General features: G+C 35.5%; 2 protein-coding genes across 12 annotated transcripts in view; both read left to right on the forward strand.

The window, feature by feature from the left end:
- SESTD1 (SEC14 and spectrin domain containing 1) overlaps positions 1-19151 on the forward strand; it is a 141134-nt gene extending 121983 nt beyond the window's left edge. For 5 of the 7 annotated variants that reach the window (XM_081814063.1, XM_081814061.1, XM_081814062.1 and 2 more), the window contains 5 exons: positions 3513-3594; positions 4462-4584; positions 5358-5549; positions 9014-9135; positions 11676-15594. In XM_081814063.1, the coding sequence (XP_081670189.1) occupies positions 3513-3594; positions 4462-4584; positions 5358-5549; positions 9014-9135; positions 11676-11805 (649 nt within the window). In that variant the 3' untranslated portion in view covers positions 11806-15594. Of the gene's footprint in view, positions 1-3512; positions 3595-4461; positions 4679-5357; positions 5550-9013; positions 9136-11675; positions 15595-16128 lie in introns of those variants that run through there. The other 2 variants (XM_081814064.1, XM_081814066.1) reach the window with 2 other exon arrangements.
- A 4825-nt stretch (positions 19152-23976) lies between these two features.
- Positions 23977-26837, forward strand: part of CCDC141 (coiled-coil domain containing 141) — a 205280-nt gene continuing 202419 nt past the window's right edge. For all 5 annotated transcript variants that reach the window (XM_081814059.1, XM_081814054.1, XM_081814055.1 and 2 more), the window contains exon 1: positions 23977-25450. The gene's annotated coding sequence lies outside the window, so the exon portion shown is untranslated. The remainder of the gene's footprint in view (positions 25451-26837) is intronic.

The raw sequence follows: 26837 nt of genomic DNA on the forward strand, positions 1-26837 counted from the left end.
CTGATGATGAGTGATGTTGAGCATCTTTTCGTGTGTCTGTTGGCCATTTGGATGTCGTCTTTGGAGAAATATCTGTTCATGTCTTCTGCCCATTTCTTGGTCAGATTATTTGTTCTTTGGGTGTTGAGTTTGATAAGTTCTTTATAGATTTTGGATACTAGCCTTTTATCTGATAAGACATTTGCACATATCTTCTCCCATTCTGTCAGTTGTCTTTTGGTTTTGTTGACAGTTTCCTTTGCTGTGCAAAAGCTTTTTATCTTGATCAAATCCCAGTGTTCATTTTTGCCCTTGCTTTCCTTGCCTTTGGAGACGTATCTAGCAAGAAGTTGCTGCAGCCGAGGTTGAAGAGGTTGCTGCCTGTGTTCTTCTCTAGGATTTTGATGGATTCCTATCTCACATTTAGGTCTTTCATACATTTTGAGTCTCTGTTTTTGTGTATGGTGTAAGAAAATGGTCCAGTTTCATTCTTCTGCATGTGGCTGTCCAAGTTTCCCAACACCACTTGTTGAAGAGACTGTCTTTTTTCCACTGGATATTCTTTCCTTCTTTGTTGAAGATTAGTTGACTCTAGAGTTGAGGGTCCATTTTTGGGTTCTCTATTCTGTTCCATTGATCTACGTGTTTGTTTTTGTGCCAGTACCATACTGTCTTGATGATTATAGCTTTGTAATAGAGGTTGAGGTCTGGAATTGTGATGCCACCAGCTTTGATTTTCTTTTTCAACATTCCTTTGGCTGTTTGGGGTCTTTTCTGTTCCATACAAATTTTAGGATTATTTGTTCCAGCTCTGTGAAAAATGTCAATGGTATTTTGATAGGGATTGCTTTGAATGTATAGATTGCTCTAGGTAGCATAGACATTTTAACAATCTTTGTTCTTCCAGTGCATGAACATGGGATGTTTTTCCATTTCTTTGTGTCTTCCTCAATTTCTTTCAGGAGAGTTCTATGGTTTTCTGAGTAGAGACCCTTTGCCTCTTTGGTTAGGTTTATTCCTAGGTGTCTTACGGTTTTTGGTGCAATTGTAAATGGGATTGACTCCTTATTTTCTCTTTCTTCTGTCTCATTGTTAGTGTATAGAAATGCATCTGATTTCTGTGCATTGGTTTTATATCCTGCCACTTTGCTGAATTCCTGTATGAGTTCTAGCAATTTGGGGGTGGAGTCTTTTAGATTTTCCACATAGAGTATTTGTCATCTGCAAAGAGTGAGAGTTTGACTTCTTCTTTGCCAATTCGGATGCCTTTTATTTCTTTTTGTTGTCTGATTGCTGAGACTAGTACCTCTAGTACTATGTTGAACAACAGTGGTGAGAGTGGACATCCCGGTTGTGTTCCTGACCTTAGGGGAAAAGCTCTCAGTTTTTTCCCATTTAGGATGATATTCACTATGGGCTTTTCATATATGGCTTTTATGATATTGAAGTGTGTTCCCTCTATCCCTACGCTGTGAAGAGTTTTAATCAGGAAAGGATGCTGTACTTTGTCAAATGCTTTTTCTGCATCTATTGAGAGGATCATATGGTTCTTGTCCTTTTTTTTATTAATGTAGTGTATCATGTTGATTGATTTGTGGATGTTGAACCACCCTTGCAGCCCAGGAATAAATCCCACTTGGTCGTGGTGAATGATTCTTTTAATTTTTTTAAAGATTTTATTTATTTTTGAGAGAGAGAGAGCGAGCGAGCATGAGCTGGGGAATAGGCAGATGGAGAGGGAGAGGTAGACTCCCCACTGAGCAGGGAGCCCGATGGGGGGCTCAATCCCAGGACCTTGGGATCATGATCTGAGCCGAAGGCAGACGCTTAACTGACTGAGCCACCCAGGTGCCCTGGAATGATCCTTTTAATGTACATTTGGATCCTACTGGCTGGTATCTTGGTGAGAATTTTGGCATCCATGTTCATCAGGGATATTAGTCTGTAATTCTCCTTTTTGGTGGGGTCTTTGTCTGGTTTGGGGATCAAGGTAATGCTGGCCTCATAGAAAGAGTTTGGAAGTTTTCCTTCCATTTCTTCAGAAGAATAGGCATTCTTCTTTAAATGTTTGGTAGAATTCCTCTGGAAAGCCATCCAGCCCTGGACTCTTGTTTGTTGGGAGATTTTTGATTACTGCTTCAATTTCCTTGCTGGTTATGGGTCTGTTCAGGTTTTCTATTTCTTCCTGTTTCAGTTTTGGTAGTTTATACGTTTCTAGGAATGCATCCATTTCTTCGAGATTGCCTAATTTGTTGGCATATAGTTGCTCATAATATGTTCTTATAATTGTTTGTATTTCTTTGGTGTTGGTGTGGTCTCTCTTCTTTCATTCATGATTTCATTCATTTGGGTCCTTTATCTTTTCTTTTTGATAAGTCTCTTCTCCTGTTGGGTTTAGGTTTTATTTGCTGTTCTTTCTCCAGCTCTTTAGGTATAAAGTTAGGTTGTATATTTGAGTCCTTTCTTGTTTCTTGAGAAAGGCTTGTATTGCTATATATTTCTCTCTTAGGACCACCTTTGCTGCATCCCAAAGGTTTTAAACAGTTGTGTTTTCATTTTCATTTGTTTCCATGAATTTTTTGAATTCTTTAATTTCCTAATTGACACATTTTAACTTGCTCTTTAACATCCATGCTCTTTACCCTCCATGTATTTGACCTCCATGTATTTGAGTTCTTTCTAAATTTCCTCTTGTAACTGAGTTCAAGTTTCAAAGCATTGTGATCTGAAAATATGAAGGGAATAATCCCAGTCTTTTGGTACCATTTGAGACCTGATTGGTGACCCAGTATGTGATCTGTTCTGGAGAATGTTTCATGTGCACTCGAGAAGAATGTATATTCTGTTGCTTTAGGATGGAATGCTCTGAATATATCTTTGAAGTCCATCTGGTCCAGTGTATCATTCAAAGCCCTTGTTTCCTTGTTGATCTTCTCTTTGATGATCTGTCCATTGCAGTGAGTGGACTGTTGAAGTCCCCTACTATTATTGTATTATTATCAATGTGTTTCTTTAATTTTGTTATTGGTTTATATAATTGGCTTCTCCCAAATTAGGAGCATAATTACTTACGATTGTTAGATCTTCTTGTTGGATAGACCCTTTAATTATGATACAGTATCCTTCCTCATAACTTTTTTTGTTTTATTTCCTTGGAGCATCATCCTCAAAATGAGTATTTGAGAAACTTTATATGTTTATCTTTGAAGCTTGTTTAATGTTAACTGGCAACAGAGATTTCTTTGGGTTTTAGTGTACTACTTCATGCTTTGCTTCAGTATTTCCCAGAATCCATTCTATCCTCAAGAGGGTTTGTAGTTAGGTGTCTTTCAGGTATTTTGAAGTTTTGAAGTATTTTGATGTAACAGATACCCTTAAAATTCTTACAAATCAATACAAAGTAGTTGAAGTCTCCATGGTATATAGGATTAAGTATTTTAATATACTACAAAACATGTGTGCCAGATGATGATGTTAAAATAGTTATTAATGAAACTGAAATGATGTTCTGCCTTTATGTTTGGGTTTATTAGATGTGAAGACATGGTAGATGTGCGAAGGTTAAAGATGCTTCAGATGGTACAGTTGTTTAAATGTGAAGAAGATGCTGCCCAGGTAAAAGATCAATCAGGCACATGATGTAGTTGTCTTCTCTTAAAAGATTGATTTCACCTAACTGTAAAAAAAAAAAAAAAGTGTACTTTTCATGGTTCTTAGAAAGTAAATGGATTAAGTCAAATTCTAGCTTACCTTATTAAAATAATAAAGTGGTTTTTTACTTCCAGTTATTTTACTGGTCTCATTTGACTTATCTTCTCAATGAAATCCTCTATTGAGTGAGAAATTGGGATTATTTATTATTTATTATTGTTGACTTACTTGTTAGTTACATGCTAGGATTAAGGCTGGTATAGCACATTGCTTTTTTAACTTGCAAGAGGGTTTTTCAACTAGATGAGCCATATGCTATCTTTGTGTAGTTAGCATCAGAGAACATCATTTCAAGTTGACCTAGAGGAACTTTATGATTTTAAATAGTAACATAAATCTGTAATTAGATTCCAGTAAGATCCATATTATATAAACACATGATCTTTTTTTTTTAATTTAAATTCAGTTAATTAACATATAGTGTTATATTATTAGTTTCAGAGGTAGATTTCAGTGATTCATCAGTCTTCTGTAATACCCAGTGCTTGGACATTAAGGAGAACACTTGATCTATTAATATAAATCATGTGCTATTAATTTTAAAAAAGTGCTTCTCTTTAATGTATCTTGTCCTTAGATCTTAAAAATTTTGAGGGGGAGGAAAAGTCATTAATTCATATAGCTTTCATTTAATGAAATAAGCTATTAAGCACTTAGGTTATAACTAATAGATTAATTAATCATATGGTAGTAAATTTCTTTTTATAAATATGGTGTTTTGATATAATAAGAGTTATGGATCCAGCTTCACTGTTCTTTATTTTTATTTAGGCAGTAGAATGGCTAAGTGAACTTCTGGATGCCCTGCTTAAGACCCACATCAGATTGGGTGATGATGCTCAGGAAACGAAAGTTTTACTGGAAAAGCATAGAAAATTTGTTGATGTTGCACAGGTGCAGAACTGGTTATCTTCCTTTTCTACAAGCTCAGTGTTTGAATAGCTTTCTGCATGATTATAATGTAACTTAACCCTCCAAGTCCAAGAAGGTTAGTTATGTTATTCCAGAAATATCACAGAACTAAGAAAATGTCAGCTGGTGCATCAAAAGTAGCCTGCATAAACTTGAGAGGGTTTATGTTTTCCTGAATACAGGTTCTGTATGCTCCCTCTGATTTATGTTTTATATTATGCCATTTTTTAGGCAATCCAACTGTTAATTCACGAAAGTTAATAAGAAATATGTGTTAATATCAGTACAGTAGAAACCCCAGTTTCTGTATCTCACCAGTGTTAGTTTAACAATACAGATTTTGTGTATGTGTGAAAAGTATCATAATTTATTTTCCCTAATAATTGAGTTCTCAGTGAACAATTGTGGTTTCCTGTATGGGATAAAAAGTGACCTATAAAGAGCCCATCTTCACCCATTTGTTTTGGCTAATGAATGATCAGACATTCTTTTTGGCCTGTGGAATTGACAAGAATGAGATGGGGAAAAAAAGAAGAAGAGAGCAAAGCCTAACAAGAAAGAAAAAATTCAAAGTATTGTTTCCCCATCCTTTTTTATGCCTGCAGTTAGTTTGTAGTAGTAAGTGCCGTGGAGTCATTCAGGATTGATTTCCAGTAGTGTTACCTATTTGCAACCACAATCCTTCCTGCACACTTTCCCGACTCTCTTTTCAGAATTCTTTTACTATAATTTCATGTTTACTTTTTCTTTTTTAGAGCACTTATGACTATGGAAGACAGTTGCTACAGGCCACAGTTGTGTTGTGTCAGTCTCTGCGCTGCACATCTCGGTCATCTGGAGACACACTTCCTCGACTGAACAGAGTATGGAAACAATTTACAGTAGCATCTGAAGAGAGAGTGCATAGGCTGGAAATGGCTATTGCATTTCACTCAAATGCTGAAAAGGTTCGCTTTTTTAAAAGTGTAGTCTCAGTAGTGTTTATTGTATATGTTTAAAATGTATTAATTTTAATATTGTAATTATGTGATTAGCCTGTGTTTTTTTCCAACTTATATTAATCCCATTGTTTAAAGTTTGTTTAGATATAATATATTGTCTTAGAGAGTTCAAATCAAATTCTCGGGTAGTATAATCCATACCAGTGCTGGCTTACTATGGTTGGAGAAATCCAAAACCATCTAAGAGTCGTCTCTCAATAGTGCTTCTCTTCTTAACAAACCTGACCCCCAGAATGAGCTATCTTTAGGGTGTCACAACTCCCATCACTTTCATTATGCAAGGAAAGGACATTTTGCCTCTGCAACTAATTGTCATAAATTTTTTAAAAGGGCACTTTGTAATTTTATAAGGTTTAAAGTAGAGACTACCCAGCTAAAAATAATGAGAATAAAGATGAAAATAAAACCTTTTTTTCATGTGTTATCTTTAAAGATTCATTCTAGAATTTATTTAATGAATTCATTAGTCCCGGAAACCAAAAATGCAATATGTAGTGTTATTTAGGCAAATTTTCAGTAGAGCCCTTTTTTTTTTTTTTTAAAAGATTTTATTCATTTATTTGACAGAGAGACACAGCGAGAGAGGGAACACAAGCAGGGGGAGTGGGAGAGGGAGAAGCAGGCTTCCCGCGGAGCAGGGAGCCCGATGCAGGGCTCGATCCCAGGACCCTGGGATCATGACCTGAGCCGAAGGCAGTCGCTCAACCGACTGAGCCACCCAGGCGCCCGAGCCCTTTTCTTAACTGCACAGAGAAAATTTATAGCACCAATCCTTACATTTCCACTCTGAAGAGGAGCTTTGTTATGTAGTTAACTTTGTTTTGATCTCTCAGAATGAAAGTTTCTGTGTAGGGGATGTTCAATACAATATGAAATGTGAGAAACTGAAGATGTAAATGTGATATAGCCTCGTCTGTAGAACAGAAGAGATGTGACCAGGAATCTCAGGAATTGGGCAGTGTTCTAATGTACTTCTGTTGGAAAGTGTTTATAGTCAACTCTTGCTGAGCTGGTCACTGAACTCCGTAGGTCAGTGTTTTGGTTGGTTTAAAATAGGCGTAACAATGATGAAGGTGAAAGTATATAAAATGGCTTAAACTTGTTTATCTACTGATTGTTTCATTTCTTTTTTAAAGATTTTATTTATTTATTAGAGAGAGCATGCACAAACAAGCAGGGGGAGGGGCAGAGGGAAAGGGAGAAGCAGACTCCCCACTGAGCAGGGAGCCCGACTCGGGGCTCAATCCCAGGACCCTGAGATCATGACCTGAGCCAAAGGCAGATGCTTAACTGACTGAGCCACCCAGGCACCCATACTGATTGTTTTTATTGAAGTATATTAACACAGAAAAGTGTACAAATCATAAATGTTTGTTGAATTCGGTCTTTTCAATGAATTTTCACAAAGTGAGCATGCCTGTGAAATCAGCGCACTATTTGAACAACAGAACATTACCAGCACCCCAGAAGTTCTGCCACCCTCTTTTAATCACATTGTTCCTGCTGCCCCTGCCTCCTGTCCAAGGGTGACTACTCGCCCAATTTCTAACACTACTGATAACTTTTTAAGATACTGCTTTCAAAATGTATCTGCAAGGCCACTCCGGAAAACAGTATGGAGTTTCCTCAAAAATTTAAAAATAGAACTACCCTTAAATCCAGCAATCCCACTATTAGGGATTTATCCAAAGGACACAAAAATACTAATTCAAAGTGATGTATGCACCCTGATGTTGATAACAGCATTATCTACAGTAACCCAAGTTATGGAAGCAGCCCAAGTGTCCCATCCATAGATGAATAGATAAAGAAGATGTGGGGTATATACACAATGGAGTATTTTTCAGCTAGAAAAAAATGAAATCTTGCCATTTGGCCACCACATGTATGGAACTAGAAGGTTTTAAGCTACGTGAAATAAGTCAGTCAGAGAAAGAAATACCATATGATTTTACACATGTGGAATTTAAGAAACAAAACAAATGAGCAAAGGGGAAGAAGAGAGGCAAACCAAGAAACAGACTTAACTATAGAGAACAGAGATGTTATCAGAGGGGAGGTGAGTGGGCAATGGGTTAATAGGTGATGGGATTAAGGAGGGCACTTGTGAGCACCAGGTGTGTATGCAAGTGATGAATCACTGTATTGTACACCTGAAACTAATTAAACTATGTTAACTGACTGGAATTTAAGTAAAAACTTAAAATGTATCTGCAAGGAGATTTTAAGATCTAGACTTTTTTATGAGGCCAAATAAGAATGTAAATGGTTGAGAGTTTTTTTGCATAGAATATTAATGTTCCTTTTTCTTCTGCTACGTGGCCTTTATCATGCTTATAATTAGCACAATTTAAGGTTCTTTACTGCTCAAACCTTTGTAAAGCTTTTTGTTATCAGATATTATTTTCTTCTTTATTGCATTTTGTTTTATACCGGTAAGCATAAATATAATCATAATAACTATAAGCAACTTATAGAGTATAATGACGGGGAAAATATTTAAGTTGAATCTAGAATTTTATATAAAGTTTTTTATGAGTAATGCTGAAATAAACAGATTAGATTAAGTATAATGCAAAAATAGTTGCAAAAATAAATACTTCTTTTTCTTCTCCCTTCCCCACATTTTGCAGTTTTTTTCTTATAATCTGGTGTGTATCTTGGACTTACAGCACATCTCAATTTGAGGGACTAGCCACCTTTCAAGTGTTCACTAGGCTTGCTACTATATTGACTAGTGTGGGTCAATACCTATAGACTTACCTGTTATAAATTATAGCAGTTTCTTTCTTCCTCTCCTCCCCTTGTTAAATTTAAATGATAATAGGTAAGGAAAATAGTATTTTATCAAGGACTGTAGAACTTCCTGTATTTGAATTATAACCTTATCAGTTTACATCAGGTAAGTCAGCAGATCAGTTTTTTAAAATAACTGTAAAGTGCCTATATAGGTCATCCCATCAGTTATGTGTTTGTACTCTGAGTATATGTTGTTTTGAATTTATATTTTCTTTCATTTTCGACATCTGTAAGCTGTTTGAGGTCAAATTCTATATCTCAGTCACATCCCAAGCTGCTAAATAAACATTTAGTACAATAAATAATGAATAAATGAAGGAATATTTCTTAAGCACAGTTTGAACTTACTTTCTGAATAGTAGTCTAGTATTATTTTTTTCTTGGAAATCACTGTAGACTTTTTGTACTCCAATTATATATTATTAGTAAGGATTATGTATTTCATTTTATTTGAGTTTTTTGAGCCAACTTCACCAGTAATCAATCTTGTACAGTGGTGTACATGGAGATGCTAAGAACAAAACAAAAATACCTTCAATCTACTGAATTCACATGAGCTTGATTGCCTTTCTATTATCTCTTGATTGATGTTGCCATTTTATTTGTTGCAGATTTTGCAAGACTGTCCGGAAGAGCCTGAAGCTATTAATGATGAGGAGCAATTTGATGAAATTGAAGCAGTTGGGAAATCACTTTTGGATAGATTAACTGTTCCTGTAGTTTATCCTGATGGGTATGGTACATGTTCTTATAATTTTGTCTTTTTATTGGTGAGGTCTTAAAGTGAAATCATCAAGAGAGGAAAATCTATTTTTTAAAAAGCCAAGTAAGTTAGCTTTGGTTCACATCTTCAGTTCCACAATAAATTGGTTTGTAATGAAAAGAAATACAAACTCAGCTCTTAGCAACAGTAGCAGTTGGTACTTGCTGCTGTCAAATGTGGTGCTTCTTGACAGCTTGTTGTAGAAGGTTGATATCCTGGGTTCTAGCCTTGGCTCTGATGGGAGGGAGCAGGATGCCTCTGGGCTTCATCCAGGGCAGGGAAGGGGAACGCCGGGGTGTAATGTTTAGTGAGCTTATATCAAACATCAAGTTAAACACTTCACCTCATTATTTTTGACCAAACAGTGCTAGACCAGTATGATTATTCCTGATTTACAGATGTAGAAACCTAACCTCAGAAAGATTAAGTGTGAGGTGCTCAGGATTTCACAGCTTCTAAGTAGAATTGGGATACAGTCTCAGGATGGTCCAACTCTGAACGCATTCTCTTTCCTCTATGCTATATGGAGTCTGAATTTCTTCATTTGTAAAATGATGGGGTCCTGATTCCCACATTGCTTTCCATTTCAAAAGTTAATAATAAAAGTAAGAAGTAATCTCATGCAAATAAATGGGCCAGTAAATGAATCTGAAGGAGCTTCATCCCTGAGGATCTCAACCTCAGTGAAAATAATTTAGAGGTAATCCAGAGGATATTTAATTCAGATGACAGAGAAACCAATCATTGGATGCATCTATCCTTACTCTGTAGTATAGTGTAATGGATAGAATTGTGGACTCTGGAATCAGATTTCTTGGGTTTAAATCTCAACTCTACCACTTACTAGCTGTAACACCTTGGGCAAGCCACTCAGCCTTTTTGTGCCTCAATTCCGTCATCTAAAAATAGGGACATATTATTCATACCTTTTCAGGTTACAGGGGCAGGGGAATTACAGGAGCTAAATATATATAAGTTGCTTAAAACGAATATGGCACAGGGGCGCCTGGGTGCTCAGTCGGTTGAGTGTCATACTCTTCGTTTCGGCTCAGGTCATGATCTCCGGGGTCGTGGGATCCAGCCCAAAGCCTGGCTCTGTGCTGGGCGCAGAGCCTGCTCGAGATTCTCTCTCTCACTCCCCTCCTCCCACTTGTACTCTCTCTCTATAATAAGTAAAATCTTAAAAAAAAGAAAAAACAACAAAAAAACCCCAATCTGACACATAATAAGTGCCACTGCTATTGTGTCATGAACTTCAAATGATTATTTGGAATTGATTTTGGGAAGATATAATTTTATTCCCTTGAAAGAATATAATTCATAGTCTGCATTTAGATAATCTTTGGTCATAGCCAAAATTGAACCATCAGAAGTAGCCTAAATTCATATTAGATATCTGCAATGTTTAAAAGAATAAAATCTAAAAATTTATAAATTTGGCTTGTAACAGTATTAGAGGGTGCCTTCTGGTTGTTCCATTCTAGGGAGTCCCCACCCCCATTTCTGTGCTTCATAACCAGTTGTTAACACCATCTCCATTCTACTCAGGTCAGCCTAGGAGCATCTATAACAAGGATTTTTGCTGGGAGTTCTCCTCCTGTGTTCTACAAATAGTCCATATAGCATTTCCTCATGTTTTTAAGATTGAGAAATAAGTTAGTACTGTATATTCAGATTTCATAACCACCACCTTTAATATTTGGAATTGTTACTCTGTTCCATTTATATGATAACCTGTTGATGCTATATAAAGTTTGTTTGACAGCAAGCTTATTCAGATTTATCTTACGTAACATTGTCCTGGAAAAATAAAAGAAATTAGATGATCTCTCTGGATTCATTGCTTGAAGACACCGGTTCAAATGTTGGTTTTGCCACTGTGTGATCCTAGTTAAGTCACTTAATTTTCTAGGCCTTAGTTTTCTGATCTTAAAAAATACAGAGCTTAACCAGATAATTTTAAGAACTCTTCTAGCTCTAAAAGATTCTGTGACTCTGAATACAGTATCTTTTCAAGTGGGATAACATTAAATGATTTTATCTGTTAAAAGTCCCAAATGATGCCTTAACATTAATTAGATATTTTACTTGCCAGCTATGTTAGACATTTTGTGTACATAACCCTTATCCTTGAAGAACACATACAAATTTTATATATGCTTATGTACCCAAAACTGAAAAGTAGAATATCTCCAATGTTGCATTGTTTCCTTTATTGTTTCATTGTTTGGTTGCATTTTTGATCTATTGAGATGATCATAAGTACATATGATACGACATTTAATACCACTAATGTTTGTCTCTCAACATGTCTTAATATATTTTATGCCATTTAAAAATGTTTCTCCCACTGAATTACTACCCAAAGATAAGCAGTATGGTCTGCAAATGAACTAATGCCATATCACATATATAGTATTTATGGTAATCTTTGCTCCCTTTTGCATTTGCTGTGATCAGTGGATTTCTATTAATCTGAGTGTGGTTTTTCTGTTTGTTTTGATTTTTAGAACTGAACAATATTTTGGGAGTCCAAGTGACATGGCTTCCACTGCAGAACACATCAGAGACAGGATGAAACTGGTTAGTCTCAAAAGGCAGCAGCTGAGACATCCCGAAATGATGACCACAGAGAGCTAATAGCTACCAGCTTCCCACATATCTGCAGTTCATAATCCCGCATGTCGTTGGCATACTACAGCATTAGCCGCAATACATTAAGATACATTTCACAGCCAGGATAAGCCTCATTTCTTTCCATTTTACATTTCTTTCTACATGTTAACACCTTGCAACTACCAAGGCATCATTATTTAACTTGCTTTGAGACCATAGACTCCAAGTATCTTAAAAGAAGGAACTGTAAACATTGCACTGAAAACTTGCTTTAAAGCTTTACCTGACCTGTCAATTTGTAGATGAACAACTGATAATAAGCTTTGAATGGTGCTAATAAGAGTTTAGGAATTCTCTCTACAAAAAAATGGTTGACCTTCCTCCCCAGGTGATGTAGTAAATTTAGACTATAGTTAAATTGTTATTAATAGACAGTGGTGTACTCAAAAAATTTACTTTGTAATTCTTCTTCAAAATTGATTATTTTTATTGTGTCAGTATGAAGAAAACCTTCAGATCTTTGATATATCATATTCATTAAAAGACATTTTCCTATTTGTATTGATAATGTATTAAAAGTTGTTTGTGCTTAATAAAAGTCTTCTTTTAAACATCTTATTTAATTTGGTGGTTATATCCTATTTCCAAATATGAGTGCCTTATTTCAAAGGGCATTCTTAGGATTGTGAGGATGGTTTAATACTTGTTTTTTCATGTTGGCTGCATGTGTTTTAGCCAGGAAATTCATATGTAAGCATGTGTATGTAATAAGCATGTTTAATTATGAAAAATAATTGTGAAGAGCAATTTAGATCTTAACTTAAAAATAATGGAATACTATTTCTAATTGTTCTCTTCTTCAAGTTGAAAAATATCCAAATTATTAACTACTCTGAAGATACTTTGTCTTTGGGGAGGAGGGTTGGGGAAGAAGGCATACATAATTACTTAAGTGTAACCCTTTATATCAGAGGAATATTTCTGGAATGAAAATAGCAAATGTTAATAAAATTTAATTTCTCATGATAGACTAGAAGCAAAATTCTGAAGTAGTCTAATAACAAAAATTGTACAACTCTTTTAGAAATAAAATTTATAAAATGTTAATGCTTTTAAGTTTATATTAAGTTTAAATAGTAAAGTACATATTTTTTGTGTTAATTTTTATTTCAGAAAATGTTTTTGAAAAAAATTAAAATCTTTTAGTCTGTGATCAATACAAAATTATGCAAAGAATTGTATGCTGGTTCCTTTCTCATGTCCACAAAAATGTTCATGTATCCTCCAATGCAAAAAACTTCCGCTGAACTTGCTGGTTTCTCCAGCCTTCTTCACTGTCAGACCTCTTGGAGAAATCCATATCCATTCCCCCTGCATCCTCATTGCTCACTGTTCAACACCTTGCAATCTGGTTTTACAAAGCCACTTCAGTGAAACTCTTCTCAGTGGGCTCTCAGTTACTGAATTGAACGATTGTTTCTTTTGGTATGCATTCCTTATCTTTCTCTGTCTCTGCAACATTTACACCATTGAGCAACCTTTTCTAGATGGTGTCTTGTCCCTTGAAGATGTCATCCTCTGCCATAACTGTTGAATGCAGTCACATAACTCTTAAAGTGTATCTACTAAAATGCGCTCTCAGATTCTGTCTTCATACTGCTTCTGGAGGGATCTCATCCTTGGGATTTCTATTTTATCCCAGTGTTTTTTGTTCCATATCTGGTCCGAAATGTCAGACCCATACTTTCAACTACCTACTTAACATTACAGCCTAGATGAAGTCATCCTCTTTTTCACTTTTCTTCTCTCTGAGCAATTTTGGTTAATTTCTTTCTAGTCAAACATGCCAGAAAATCCTCCCAGAAGCTGCTACTGCTTCTGAGAACATTCTGGAAATTCCTTCTATATTTGATATCTTCTCAGTCTTTTAGGACTTCTGAGTATGAACTTTTGTGATTCTTCATTTCAGTTTTCATAATGGTGCTAACCACATGCTACAATTGTTTATTGATGTCTGTGCCTGCTACATTATAATCTCTGTTGAGGGAAGGGATCTTGTGGGACTCTCCTGTTCCCAGCCTTTTGCTCATAGTTGCTCACTTCCTCTGTATGTGAATGGTCTGTTGTAGGCATTAGTAATAATTCCCTCTGTTTTTTAGTCTGAAGTGTGTTTTAAATATATTTCCTAAAATTATGACTGACTCATCAATTAATCTACTCATAAGGAAGTCATTTGGTATTTTAGATACTTACATATTAGGTAATATAGATATTTAGCTACACTCAATATCTATTCTGAATTTCAGAATAGTAAGAATATTTTTATTAAGACTTTGCTAGAAAGGAACTGCACTGTAAGTAATGGGACTCTTAGTTTTATCATCAGCTTGACTACTTATTGTCCAGTGAGTTAATTTTTAATATGCCTTAAGCTATCCAGCCTACAGCAAGAGTAAAATAAGGCATCATCTGGAAATGTTATTTGTAATTTGAGGATTTCAGATGAAACTGAATATGCTTTTGACAGAATACTGTTGCTCTTCATTTGTAAATTTGCTGCTACTTTTATATGTATACATACAGTGATGACTGAAAACCCAACAATGCCCTAATGTGTTTTTTTTTTCATAGCATTAGAGTTTACTTAGAGTACATGTGAAGGAAGTGACAGCAGTCTGTTTGAAAGCATGAGTTCTTTGTACATCAAGAATTAATGTTGGCCCACAAATGGAGAAAGAACCATCGTTTCTATCTGCCATTATTGGTATATGCCACAACTTTCTACATTACTTTAGCTCATCTCAGGGAATTCTTGAAGTGTTAATTGGGCTAGTTTTATTTTGTTTTTTATTTGTTCATTCTTGTTTGGGGGATTTTTTTCCCTCTTGCCTTCTTATTGTATATTTGCTCCTTTTTAAGCTCAGTATATAACAGTTTTAACATCTGTTCTTCACACGTCTGGCCCAGCAGAGTTAAGAGGCAAAGATGGTAACTTTATTTCGGATAAAATTAACTTCATTCCAATCCTCATTGTTGTCGACCTTACTCTGCTAGGATGACTCATTGATGATGGTGATGAAACTGCTCAGTCCGCCAGCCAGGATGTTGATGGCAGGTCTAGGCTTCATTACTGTGTAGAAGATTGGATACTACTCTGACTTTGTAGGCATTTAAATTGGCCAGCGGTCCTGAGTGTTAACTAGTATTGATGTATTGTTTCATTACCTGTCAGTTGAAATATGGGGTGTGCTGTTTAGTTTGTTATTGTTGGTGGCATACGCTTTAAGGTGAACATGATGATTACATTCTGATAGTGCTGAGCAAACCATACTCTGTTGTAAACCTGTTGTAACCAATGGCATTATTGTGAGATTAGCTGAACGTAACTCACTGTAGGGCCTACAGTCAGAGGAAGAACTCCGAATTCTCTACTACCTTTAAGTTCCTTGCCAGAGAGATTGGATATTGCTGTGTACTCTTCCCATCCTCACAGGACCATAGTAAAATCCTGTGGTTCCTAAGAACTAAACAGGCTGTGGTTGCTAAAGTCCTCCACATCTTGAGCTTATTGAAAATGGTATGGGAAACTAACATCAGTAAATATCGTCAGTGACAAGAGTTACGTGGTTGAGGTATCTTTGGTTAAACCCCCAAAGGAAAAATTCCCTAGAATTAAGAAGATAGGCTGGAATATACCTGACCAGTTAGTTCCCTAATTAGTAAACTTATCAGTGTTAACTTTCAGTTCTGAAAATAAACAGCTTCAGTTGGAAGTGGAAAATATACTTCTGATATGGAGGGCAACAAATACCTCGATGAGGCAAAAATAAGTATTGATTTAACATCTGACATTATGTGTCTTCAGTGTATGCTATAGAAACGTCTAGGTTTAGCTAAGAAGCATAAATAATGGCAAGCATAATAAAGATCATAAAAAAGCCAAAGTAAGAACTGTAGTGAATATAATGGAAAAAGTTTGGAGTTTGAATATCTGACTCAAAATCTGGCTTTGCCATTTACTGACCTTTATAAAAATGACTAAACGTCTCTGGGTTTGTAAATACAATCATATTTAAGAATGTGTTGAAAACTACAATATTATCCAAAGTGGAAGGAATTATTATTATAATTATCTTTTCAGAATAAAAAATAGAACATTCTTTAATGTCACTCTTGTCTCAGATGACGAGCATAGGGTCATGGGGGAAATGGCACTATGCTCACCTCTCTGAGCTCCATTTCCCTTACATTCAGAATTACATACTGGAAATACTAAGGGTGGAGTCAGTGAGCTCATTAGTAAATAACAAGACTTTTAAATCTGACAGATTAACTCTTTTATGGCAGGATGATAGACCAGCGAGATGGAAGACAAGTGAGGAGTATCTTCTACTTTGGGGGTGACAGGACATGACACAGTGCCATTAATAAATAAGTAAGTAAAAGTCATACTCAGAGTGGATCTCAGAGAGTCAGCACCAGCTGGTGGAAACAACAAAAGCACAAAGCTGTTAAAAGTATCCTAATAATTAACAAGCATGACTTGAGACTACCATTAGTACTGTTATGGTTAGAGAAGAGCAATCTTGATAAACTTGAGCAGTGATAATAACAAAGACTGGTCCTGTAATAGACTGCTAGAACTAGGGATGCTCTGTGAAATAGCATAAATACGGGGGAATGTTTTAAGACTGAAAAAGGTTTGTAGATACGATCCTAAATAACATGACTGCAGTATTTTAAAGCAAACTTGAAAACTTCACAACACTAATCTATGTGCTTCAAGAAAAGCAGAGCCTGTACTAGAACATGAAGCACTTAGAGATCAAAGGAAAGCCAGAACTGTGACTAAATATTTTGAAAGCAATGAGTAAAATTCTTAAAGAATCAAGATTATTTTTGTTAGAGAACCCTTATGAGGTGCTATATATATATATATATATATATATATATATAATATCCCTATATAGTTATATAGAAATTCTTAGCCAATAACTGAAGATAGTTACCAGCCACTAAATAATAAGCACAGTGTTGTTAATGGATTTTAAGTCAGGCATGTGGAAAACTACTGACAAAGGGCTATTGAAGTCTGAAGCCAGTCTTAGTGAATCTCAAAGAGTCACCTTAGAAGTATTTACAAGTTACATGCCATCACTTTAGGTCGCCCCCAAATGAGTCCCTCCTTGGAGAGACAGAGGATAATTCAGATGTCCTTCCATTCAGAACATAGGGTCCTGTGCAGTATGATCAAACCTCACCTTGTGTTTTGGGTCTACACATCTTTTATTATAGTTGCCGTAGTTCTTTTTTAGTTTAGAAGTCAGGTAAAAATTTCTGTGCTTGGTGTTTCTCTTAAGAATGTTTCTTCATCTTAGCTCTTACATTAGTCTACACAGCCAACAAATTTGTTGAAAATATATGATCAATATGTGTATTTTTTGAAGGTGTGAGGGGATCAAAATGTAACTGACAGTTTTGAGCCAGTATAGATTTGAGAGCTGATTGGTCACCTCACACTCAGGAATATCTTCTCACAAGGTCTTAAGTTTCTAAATTGACACTTAAGAAGAATTTGATGATTATCTTGCCATGAGATCAATAATGTAATTCTCAGTGGCATTATTTGGTAAGTGTTGCACCCTGGAATTTTTTTTCCAACATTTTATAAAAATTTTAAAACTAGACTAAAGAAATTAAAATTTTACAGTGTATCAATCACCTGGATGCTAGTTAGCATTAACTCTGCTTGCATTATCACATATCCATCCATCAATTCATCCAATTGCAGGCATCTTCACTTTTCCTACTAATAACTGCAGCATACATATTAACTAGAGCTCAGTATGTGCTTACTACATTTTTTATGTAAAATTAGCATACAATGAAGTGCGTAAATCTTAAGTGTGCATCTCTTAGTGTTGGAAAATGCATACAGTGCTATCAAAATATAAAATGTTATCAGAAAATCCCCCTTTGGCCCTTTCTAGTCAATCCTTGACCCCACTCCATCCTCCCAAAGGCAACCACTGTTCTTTTGTCTACCAGAATCAAATTTATCTGTTCTAGATCTTTATGTAAATAGAGCCACACAGCATGTACTCTTTCTAGAAGCCTCTTCACTTACCATGGTTTGGAAATATATCCATGTTGTTAGGTGTTTTAGTAGTTCATTCCTTTTTATTGCTGAGTGGTATTCCATTGTATGACTATATTGCAGTTTATCCATTTTCCTATTTATGAATACCTGGGCTGTTTCCAGCATTAGTAGTTATAAATAAAGCTGCTATGATTATTCTTAATGTAAGTCTTGTGTGAAGATAGGCTTTTATTTCTCTTGGGTGAATACCTAGGATTTGAATTCCTGTGTCATAAGGTAGTTTTAAAAGAAACTGCTATACCTTTTCCAATGTGGTTGTACTGTGTCCTGGATTTTCGCTATATTTTGGATGTGTAGAAAGGTGTAAACTATTTTTATGATTGATATTTGCAATATTAGAAGTGGGTTTGTGATAGAAATGGCATTGTTAACGGTTGGCAGTTGGTGTTCTTTGAGGAAAGAAATACCTGTCTGCCCAAAACAGCTCCCCAACGGGTTCCTATGCCTGAAATGTTAGCATTAGTTTCACTTCTTAAAAGATTAAAGCATTTCCCAAGCATGGTGATATATTAGCTAGAAGAAACAGCACTGGTTTGTTTATTTTACTAACATTTGCCACCCGTTTTCAGTAGGTGAAATAAGACCAATTGTAATACAGAAAAGATTATTTCTGTTCAGTTGGGGTAGAAGGGGAAATCAAAAATGTGTACTACTAGTCTGTTCTGAGTACAACAATGTGAGAGAGAATCATCTGGATGGGAAAGCCCCCCAATTGGTGGTCAAGAAACCAGAAAACGGGGTGGGAAGAATTCTACCTCACAGTTGTGATAGGGGATAGCTATGTTTTTACAGGACATTTTAGGCTTTACAAATCATATTTTCTGTGTTGTCTTTTTGTTTAGTACCACCTAGCTATAGTTATTTCACACCCTAGTGACTTGCTTATTCGCTGTGTTTTACCCTTCCTGCCTGTTATATTGCATATAGCAGTTACTTGTATAAGCCTGTAAAATTATAATCATATGTATGTTTCTAATGCTTGTGTTCAGAGATATTTATGTATGGTTCATCCAATCTTTCCTATTCAATTTTTAAGGGCTGGGATATTTGGCCTCTACTGTAAATCCCTATAATGTTCCACACATTGTAAATGCAATAAAGATGTTAAGAACTATTAATAATGGCAGCATATTTTGATATGTATTTCTTTGATATGTTATCACTTTGGACAGTAAGTTTGGTTTCTCTTAATAAAGATTCGTAAAATCTAGGGAGAATTAAGTCATACTGGTTCCGGAATATAATCTGATGAATTCTGCATCTTTGAATCTATTTGAATTATGTTCTCTAAAGCTTTAAATTTTTTCTAACATTATTTTCTAAAATGTTTGATTAAACAAAATGTGACTTCTTTATTCTGAAATCTGGAGTCCTAGAAGACAGAGGCTAAATACCTTTCCCTTGTGCTTCTCATTCTCTGTCAATAGCCCCCCATCCCACCCACAGGTTTGGCACAGAAATTCAGGATTTCCTTTAAATCCTACACTGCCTGAAACTGTTAGGTTCTTACCACAATAGGTAGTGGTTAAATACCCTTTTGATCCTACCAAGTCCATTTTTAAGACTTAAAAGGTGAAATGTATTTGGGGCGCCTGGGTGGCTCAGTTGGTTAAGCGACTGCCTTCGGCTCAGGTCATGATCCTGGAGTCCCTGGATCAAGTCCCGCATCGGACTCCCTGCTCGGCAGGGAGCCTGCTTCTGCCTCTGACCCTCCCTCCTCTCATGTGCGCTCTCTCTCTCATTCTCTGTCTCAAATAAATAAATAAATAAAATCTTAAAAAAAAAAAAAAAAAGGTGAAATGTATTTGGACTGGGGAAAAGCATATTAGAACAAATTTAGCTAAATTTAAAATAACAAAATTAATCATACTATGCTATAAATAATAGCAGCTCCAGAATGGCTACCAGGAATTTAGAAGTGCCAAAATTGGAAATCGGCAAGCCTTATACTTGTCCAATGAAGTTAAGTACATTTGGGTGACAGTTCAACATACAAGCAAAATACATATATAAAAAAGAATGTACCTTTATTTTCAATAGACCTTTTCATTTTACTAGTTGCAGTATTCACCCACATCTTGTAGATTTCCCATTGGACACTTAGTGTATCCACGAGGCTGTTCCACCTAATGTGTAAAATCTACCCAAAAAGTATTCTGATAATCATAAACTCTTGTTTTAAAAAATTTATTTGACACACAGAAGAGAACAAGCAGGGGGAGGAGCAGAGGGAGAGGGAGAAGCAAACTCTCTGCTCTGCAGGGAGCCCGATGTGGGGCTTGATCCAAGAACCCAGGGATCATGACCCGAGCCGAAGGCAGACGCTTAACTGACTAAGCCACCCAGGTGCCCCAATAATCATAAACTCTTATCTGAAAATCAAAATGAGCACAAGAAATACCCAGTTTTTGCCAGGTCCAAAAGGAAGAGAATTACCGTGACACAGGAGTCAAAAAGTATCTAATGAAAAATAGATGGAAAAACTGGAAAAGAAGTGAACAATAAGCATAAAAGCTCATTTGTGACCATGATTAAATAAAATGTAATGGTTAACAAAACATACTCCCTTATTAAATAGTCTTGCACTACAACAGATCATAACTTAGCTATCTTTGGAAGTTTATCTTCCACTTTGATTATTTAATGAAAAGGGTCTAGTCTTGAAAAGATTTAGTTATAAATGTTTATGAGAACAAAAAATGGAAAACAACCCAAATGTTTTAATAAATGTATCCTCTAAGAATATTATGATACCATTGAAAATGTTTTAGAACTTTATTGAAGTAGGTGGAAGTCTATTAAAAACATATTCATGATACATTGTTGAGTGAAAAGCAGTTTCCAAAACTAGGAATATTGATCCATTTTTAAAGAAAAAAAAGCTATTTGTAGAATTTTGTAAGTTACCTTTGGGATATGGAATTAATAGAGCATTATAATTTTCTTACGTTTGTTTTATTTTCTAATTTTTCTATTAAAATAGGTGTTTTAAAAGTACTTCTAATATAAAATGCCTACCGAGTATATTCTTACTCTGAAATATCTGTTGCAACAAGAATTCTCAAGATGAAATAAGAATATATAAGAAAATCTGGGGGAGTATAATTTAAAAAGTATAAATCAATGTACCTTTTTTATTTTCAAAATGTTACAGAAGATGAATCTCAATGAAGCCATAAATGTCTGAAGTATGGAGAATATAACATCATGGTTTAAATACCTCATGAAAACAATGCACTGAAATTTGTTTACATCCCTCTCTTCAGGTCTATTTCAAACAAATTATTTTGTGTAAGACAAAACTGCATTTTTAAAAAATATATTTATTTGACAGAGAGTACAGGTAGGCAGAGAGGCAGGCAGAGGGAGAGGGAGAAGCAGGCTCTCCGCTGAGCAGGAAGCCCGATGTGGGGCTCGATCCTAGGACCCTGGGATCATGACCTGAGCCGAAGGCAGAGGCTTAACCGACTGAGCCACCCAGGCGCCCCAGAACTGCATTTTAAGAGTGGACAAGCAAAGAAAATACTCTTAATGAGAGTTCAGTTATAACTCTTTCGTTATAGGTTGATACTAATGAAGCCATACCAGTTTTGGAAAAGTTAAATCCCTCAGTCCGAGGATGAGGGTTCCTCCAAACCCCTAAAGATAAGTAATCTTGCCAATGTCTATTCTTAGTAAAAATGAAGAGTGGGAGACAACATGAATGAGTCAATAGCAACACTTAGCATTCCTGTGTTTTCTATCCATTTTATTCTTGTATCTACAACACTCTCAGAATTAGACTATTAGCTCTACCAGTTGTCTACATGGTTGAATCTATGGGGAAGTGCTGTATTGATGGCAGGATCAGGCTTTCCTAGACTCTTCTGTTAGGACTGGGAACAAATTTTCCCATCAAAAACAATGATTAAAATGCAATTTGGCCCACTTTAGCTACATTGTGGATTAACCAAGCTACTCTGTAGGGTGACCTAGATGTTTAGTATTAATAATATTACTGTATGTTGCAAGTTGTAAACAATTGACTTACCAATAGATTTTTAGAACATATCCCATTCAGTTGTTGGAGACTGCTTTTCTTTTTTTTTCTTAAGATTTTATTTATTAATTTGAGAGAGAGAGCGAGCAAGGAGAGGAGCAGAGAGAGAGGGACAAGCAGACTCCACACCAAGCACAGAACCCCACAATGGGGCTCAATCTCACGACCTCGAGATCATGACCTGAGCTTAAATCAAGAGTCCAGTGCTTAACCGACTGAGCCACCCAGGCACCCTGAGACTGCTTTTGTTCTAAGAAAATGTTTAGAGCTCATAGACCACAAAGATATTTCTTTGGTACTTAGGACATGAACATAGATTTAGCTTCAAGGGAGGAACATAGTTACATTGTAGACATGTAGTTTGAACTAGAATATGTGTTCTAGATCAGTAATTATCAAATCTGACTGTGCCTATAAATTAACTGGAGATGTTATTAAAACGCAGATTCTGATTCAGTAAGTTGGGTAGGATCTGAGGTTTTGCATTTCCAACAAGTTTGCCGATGTTGATGATAACACCAGTCTACAGACCACTTGGAATTGCAAGATTCTAGAATCTTTTATAAAAAATTTAGTATATGAACCTTTCAAAGTCATTGATCATCTTTCAAAGTATCTGATTTCTGTAATTTAAATAGAAGAATGCAGAGGTGGCATTTTGGGGAATATGTTACATCTAGAGGCCACGGAAATCAAATATATTTATTAAATCAACAGGTTCAGGAAAATAAGCACATTCCATATGTGGTAAATTTTAGTAAACTCAAAACAGTGAAGCCTGAACTGAAATTTCTATCTCATGACTGAGTGATGATTATGGTCCACTGTGCCTTTTTGCTTTATTATTTAAAATTCTGTTTCTGGGAGGCTCAGTCAGTTAAGTGTCCGATTCTTGATTTTGGCTCAGGTCATGATCTCAGTATTGTGAGATTGAGCCCCACGTCCGGCTCCATACTGGACATGGAGCCTGCTTAGGATTTTCTCCCTCTCCCTCTGCCTATCTCTCTCTCTCTCCCCCTCTCAAAAAAAAAAAAAAAAAAATTCTGTTTAAAGTTAAGAAAGAAGTATAGCTATTGTTTTTAAAAAGTACCCTAGAAAATAGAGAAAAATACAGAAAGCAAAAACTGTCCATAATTCCTCAATGCAGAAAATACAGTTAATATTTGATGCATTTCATTTATATTTTACCTAACAAGATTATACTAGCATTCAACTTTATTTCCTGATTTTTATGGTCACTGTATCATAAAATTTTCCCTTTATTTAATCTTTTTTTTTTTTTTTTAGTGCAAGCCAATGGCTGTGTTAATATTCAACAAATAGATATCATAATTTAACCATTATACTATTAGGCAAAACATTTCATTCTATTTCTTCTTTTTGGTCTTTCTTAATACTGTGATAAGCAATGCTAATATGAACATCTTTGTACTTAATTGTGACAGCATCTATCCTCAAGATTGATTCCTGAAATAGGAAATATTGTATTGGAATTTATCCATATTTTAATAGTTGAATTTTTTTCCAGAACGTTAGGCAAAGTTATGCTTCCATCAAAAGCTAGAGTGCTCATTTCATGACAGTCTTTCCAGCTTGAAGTGTTATTTATAAAAAGTTTTTGCAAATTTTAAACAAGCAGTTTATTTTATATTTCTTAACTGCCAGGGAGGCTGAAAATAATTTAGTAATTTAGTATTATTCATTGTGTTTCCACTTGGTAAACTTATCTGCTATTATTTTTGTGTACTTCTCCCTTGGAGTCTTAGCATTTTTTCTTATTTGTGTGTAGAAGTTCTTTATATAATAAGCATAATAATCCTTTATCAGACTTACAGCAGTACTATTCCTAGTTTATTATTTAAAATCCATTTAACATAGTGCATTATTATTTCATAGGTAGAATTTAGTGGTTCATTAGTTGCATATTATTTTTTATTTTTATGAATTTTGGTCATGTTAGTATGTTCATTTTTATGGTGAAATCTATTAACCAATCCTCTTTTTTATTTCTTACATTGCCTTAATGCTTAGAAAAATCCTTCTCCTTTAGCTTAAGTTTTGTTCCCCTTGTGCAGTTTTATTTTTACTTTTAATTCTTAAATCCAGAAGCCGTTTTAGTGTGTTATGTGAGGTGATGATCTGATAGGTTTTTTCAAATATCAAAATGTTCTCAACATTACTTAATGAATAATCTGTCTCTCCCATTGGTTTTTGATACTTCTTTGAAAATATATTGAGTTCCTGGGCCTCCTGGGCCTGCTTCTGGGCCAGCTGTTCTGTTCTGTTGATTGGTGTGTCTATTCTTTTGCCACTACCACACTACTTTTAGTAGTGCTTTTAAAATAAAGCAAATAAATAAATAAAGTAGTAGCATTGTGTAGAAGTAGCTCTTTCCTACTGAAATAATTTTTTTTTGATGGCATAAGTGAATAAAGAAAACTCCATGGATGAGCATGGAATCCAGCAGTTTTAGGGGAGTAAAGAAAAAAGGTTACATGCTTACTGATGGTTAAAACAAAGGAAAGGGGAAGTGAAGAAGCAATAGCTGTGGAGTGTATTACTTGAATGGGCACAGTAGCCAACATGGAGAGCCAGAACAAGACTATGCAGAATGCAGAAAATGAAAAGTAGAAGAGAAAAGAACAAAACAGGAAAACACAAAAAAAATGGAGAGGAAGGGGAAAATGGAGGAATAACATGAGGATTTATTATAAGAGAATAATGATATGAATAGTATTACATTCACAGAGCTTTTTATAATAGTATTTCTGCAAATATATAAAGTATATAGTGTATTTACATATAAAATACAAGCACACAAGGCCTAACCCAAGGAATAAACAAAGAAATACAACAGAATGATATATCAACATTAATAACAGATGAAATAGACTGAGACAGGAACCTAGCTCCTCAGAGTAGCAAACCACAACCAATTCTCTCTTAGAGTTGGACTGATGATGAGGAGAATTCACAAGTGTAGAGCCTACTTAGACATACCTGAAATTCTTAATAGATGTTTAATTTTTCAGTTTGGTAAGTTTGTTTATAATTCTACATCTAGTCAAAATTGAATTTACTTTAGGCAGTGTGACACAGAAAGCAAAATACAGGCTTTGGAGTTATACAAGCTTTGGCTCTACATTCTAGATCTGTGGTTATCTGTTTTTGGTTTTGGGTTGGCATGGTTGAGCCATATTAACTTTGTAATTTTGGATAAGTTATTTACTGTATCTAGGTCAATTTCCTCAGTAAAATGAAATTAATAGTAAATACCTCAGTGTTTTTCTAGTCATTATATGAGATTATCAAATCTTTGGGAGGATAGCTGGCACATGATCAGTGTTGTATATTGCATTTTTTTCTGTGAGCTTCCTAGACTGCAAGGTCCTTGAGGGCAAAGACCCTGTGTGTTTTCCGTTATGTTTCCCTGGTGCCTAAATCAATATCCAGAACATCAGAAATGCTCAGTAAGTATCTGTTGAAAAAAAAATATTTGCATGGAATCTAATATGCCATCAAATTTCTGTTCTGTTTTGTTTTTAACCCATTTGATCCTTTTTGGGTTTGTCCTTAAGAGTTACAAGTATTATGATAGGAGAGGAGAGAGTAGACAAGACCACAGTTTGCTTTTTGAAGGTCCACTCTCCAAATGTAAAAACATCTCTTCTTGTCAAGAGTCCTAAATGCAGCGTCATCTAGAAGAAACCACACTTCAAATCAGTATCAACTAAAACATTAGGTAAGAGACAGCTCCCTGGTGGGGACTGGTTAACAACCAGTAAGGAAAAGAGTGGATGGCACTGAGACAAGGGGCTGATGGCAGGTGGTGTGCACCCTGGCAGAGGAGACCAAGAGGAAACAGAGTGTGAGGACACAAAAACAGACTTCTACCTTGTAATTCTCCATAAGCTGGTCTGTCTGTTTTATTCTGCAAATATTGCAAATCCAAATGTAGTTAGGAGATAGAATTCTGTGGAGAGATTCTAAATAAAATGCATACTTCTCTTTATCCTGGAGCATACATTCTAAACCGAAGAGCTTCCTTTCAGTTTCTTGGTCTCAAGGTTTTGTTTTTGAAGAAATGAATTTGAATTTATCCTTGGGTTTGACGGAAATGTACCTTGGCTTCAGCCACATTACTTATCCAAGCCTCCTGACAGCCGTGAAGAAGAAAACTAAGAAAACTAACCAAATATTACACAACCCAGATGTCCTCAAGCCTAACGAGTCTGTGGATGCCAATTATGGGGGGGGGGGTTCACATAGCAGTAGTAACTCAGATTTTCTGTTTAGCCATATTATTTGTTTACATGTTCTACTACCTGTTTGACCTGGCCTGTTTGGACCCTCAGTCAAATCCACCCACGATCCATTGGTTACTGATGATATGGCCAAATCACCCTCCCATTCTGTCCATGTACCTATCAACCAAGGTAGACAAAAGTGATTTTAAAAGTAAAAAGAAGAATCTCCTGAACAACCAATGAGTCAAGAAGAAATCAAAAGGGAAATGAAAAAAATATCCTGAAACAAATGAAAATGGAAACACAACATATCAAAATCTATAGAATGCTGCAAAAGCAGTTCTAAGAGGACATTTATAGCAATAAATGCCCAGATTAAGAGAAAGGAAAGATCTCAGATCTTGAACAACCTAGTTTTATATCTTAAGGAACTAAAAAAAGAACAAACTAAACCCAAAGTTAAGAGAAAGAAGAAAATAGCAAAGATCAGAACAGAAATAAATAGAGGCCAGAAAACAATAGAAAAGATCAACAAAACTAAGAGCTCTTTTTAAAAAAAGATAAACAGGGATGCCTGGGTGGCTCAGTCGGTTAAGCCTCTGCCTTCGGC

Source organism: Leptonychotes weddellii, chromosome 3, assembly GCF_054177405.1.
Source record: "Leptonychotes weddellii isolate Sample4059 chromosome 3, ASM5417740v2, whole genome shotgun sequence".
Lineage (NCBI taxonomy): Eukaryota > Metazoa > Chordata > Mammalia > Carnivora > Phocidae > Leptonychotes > Leptonychotes weddellii.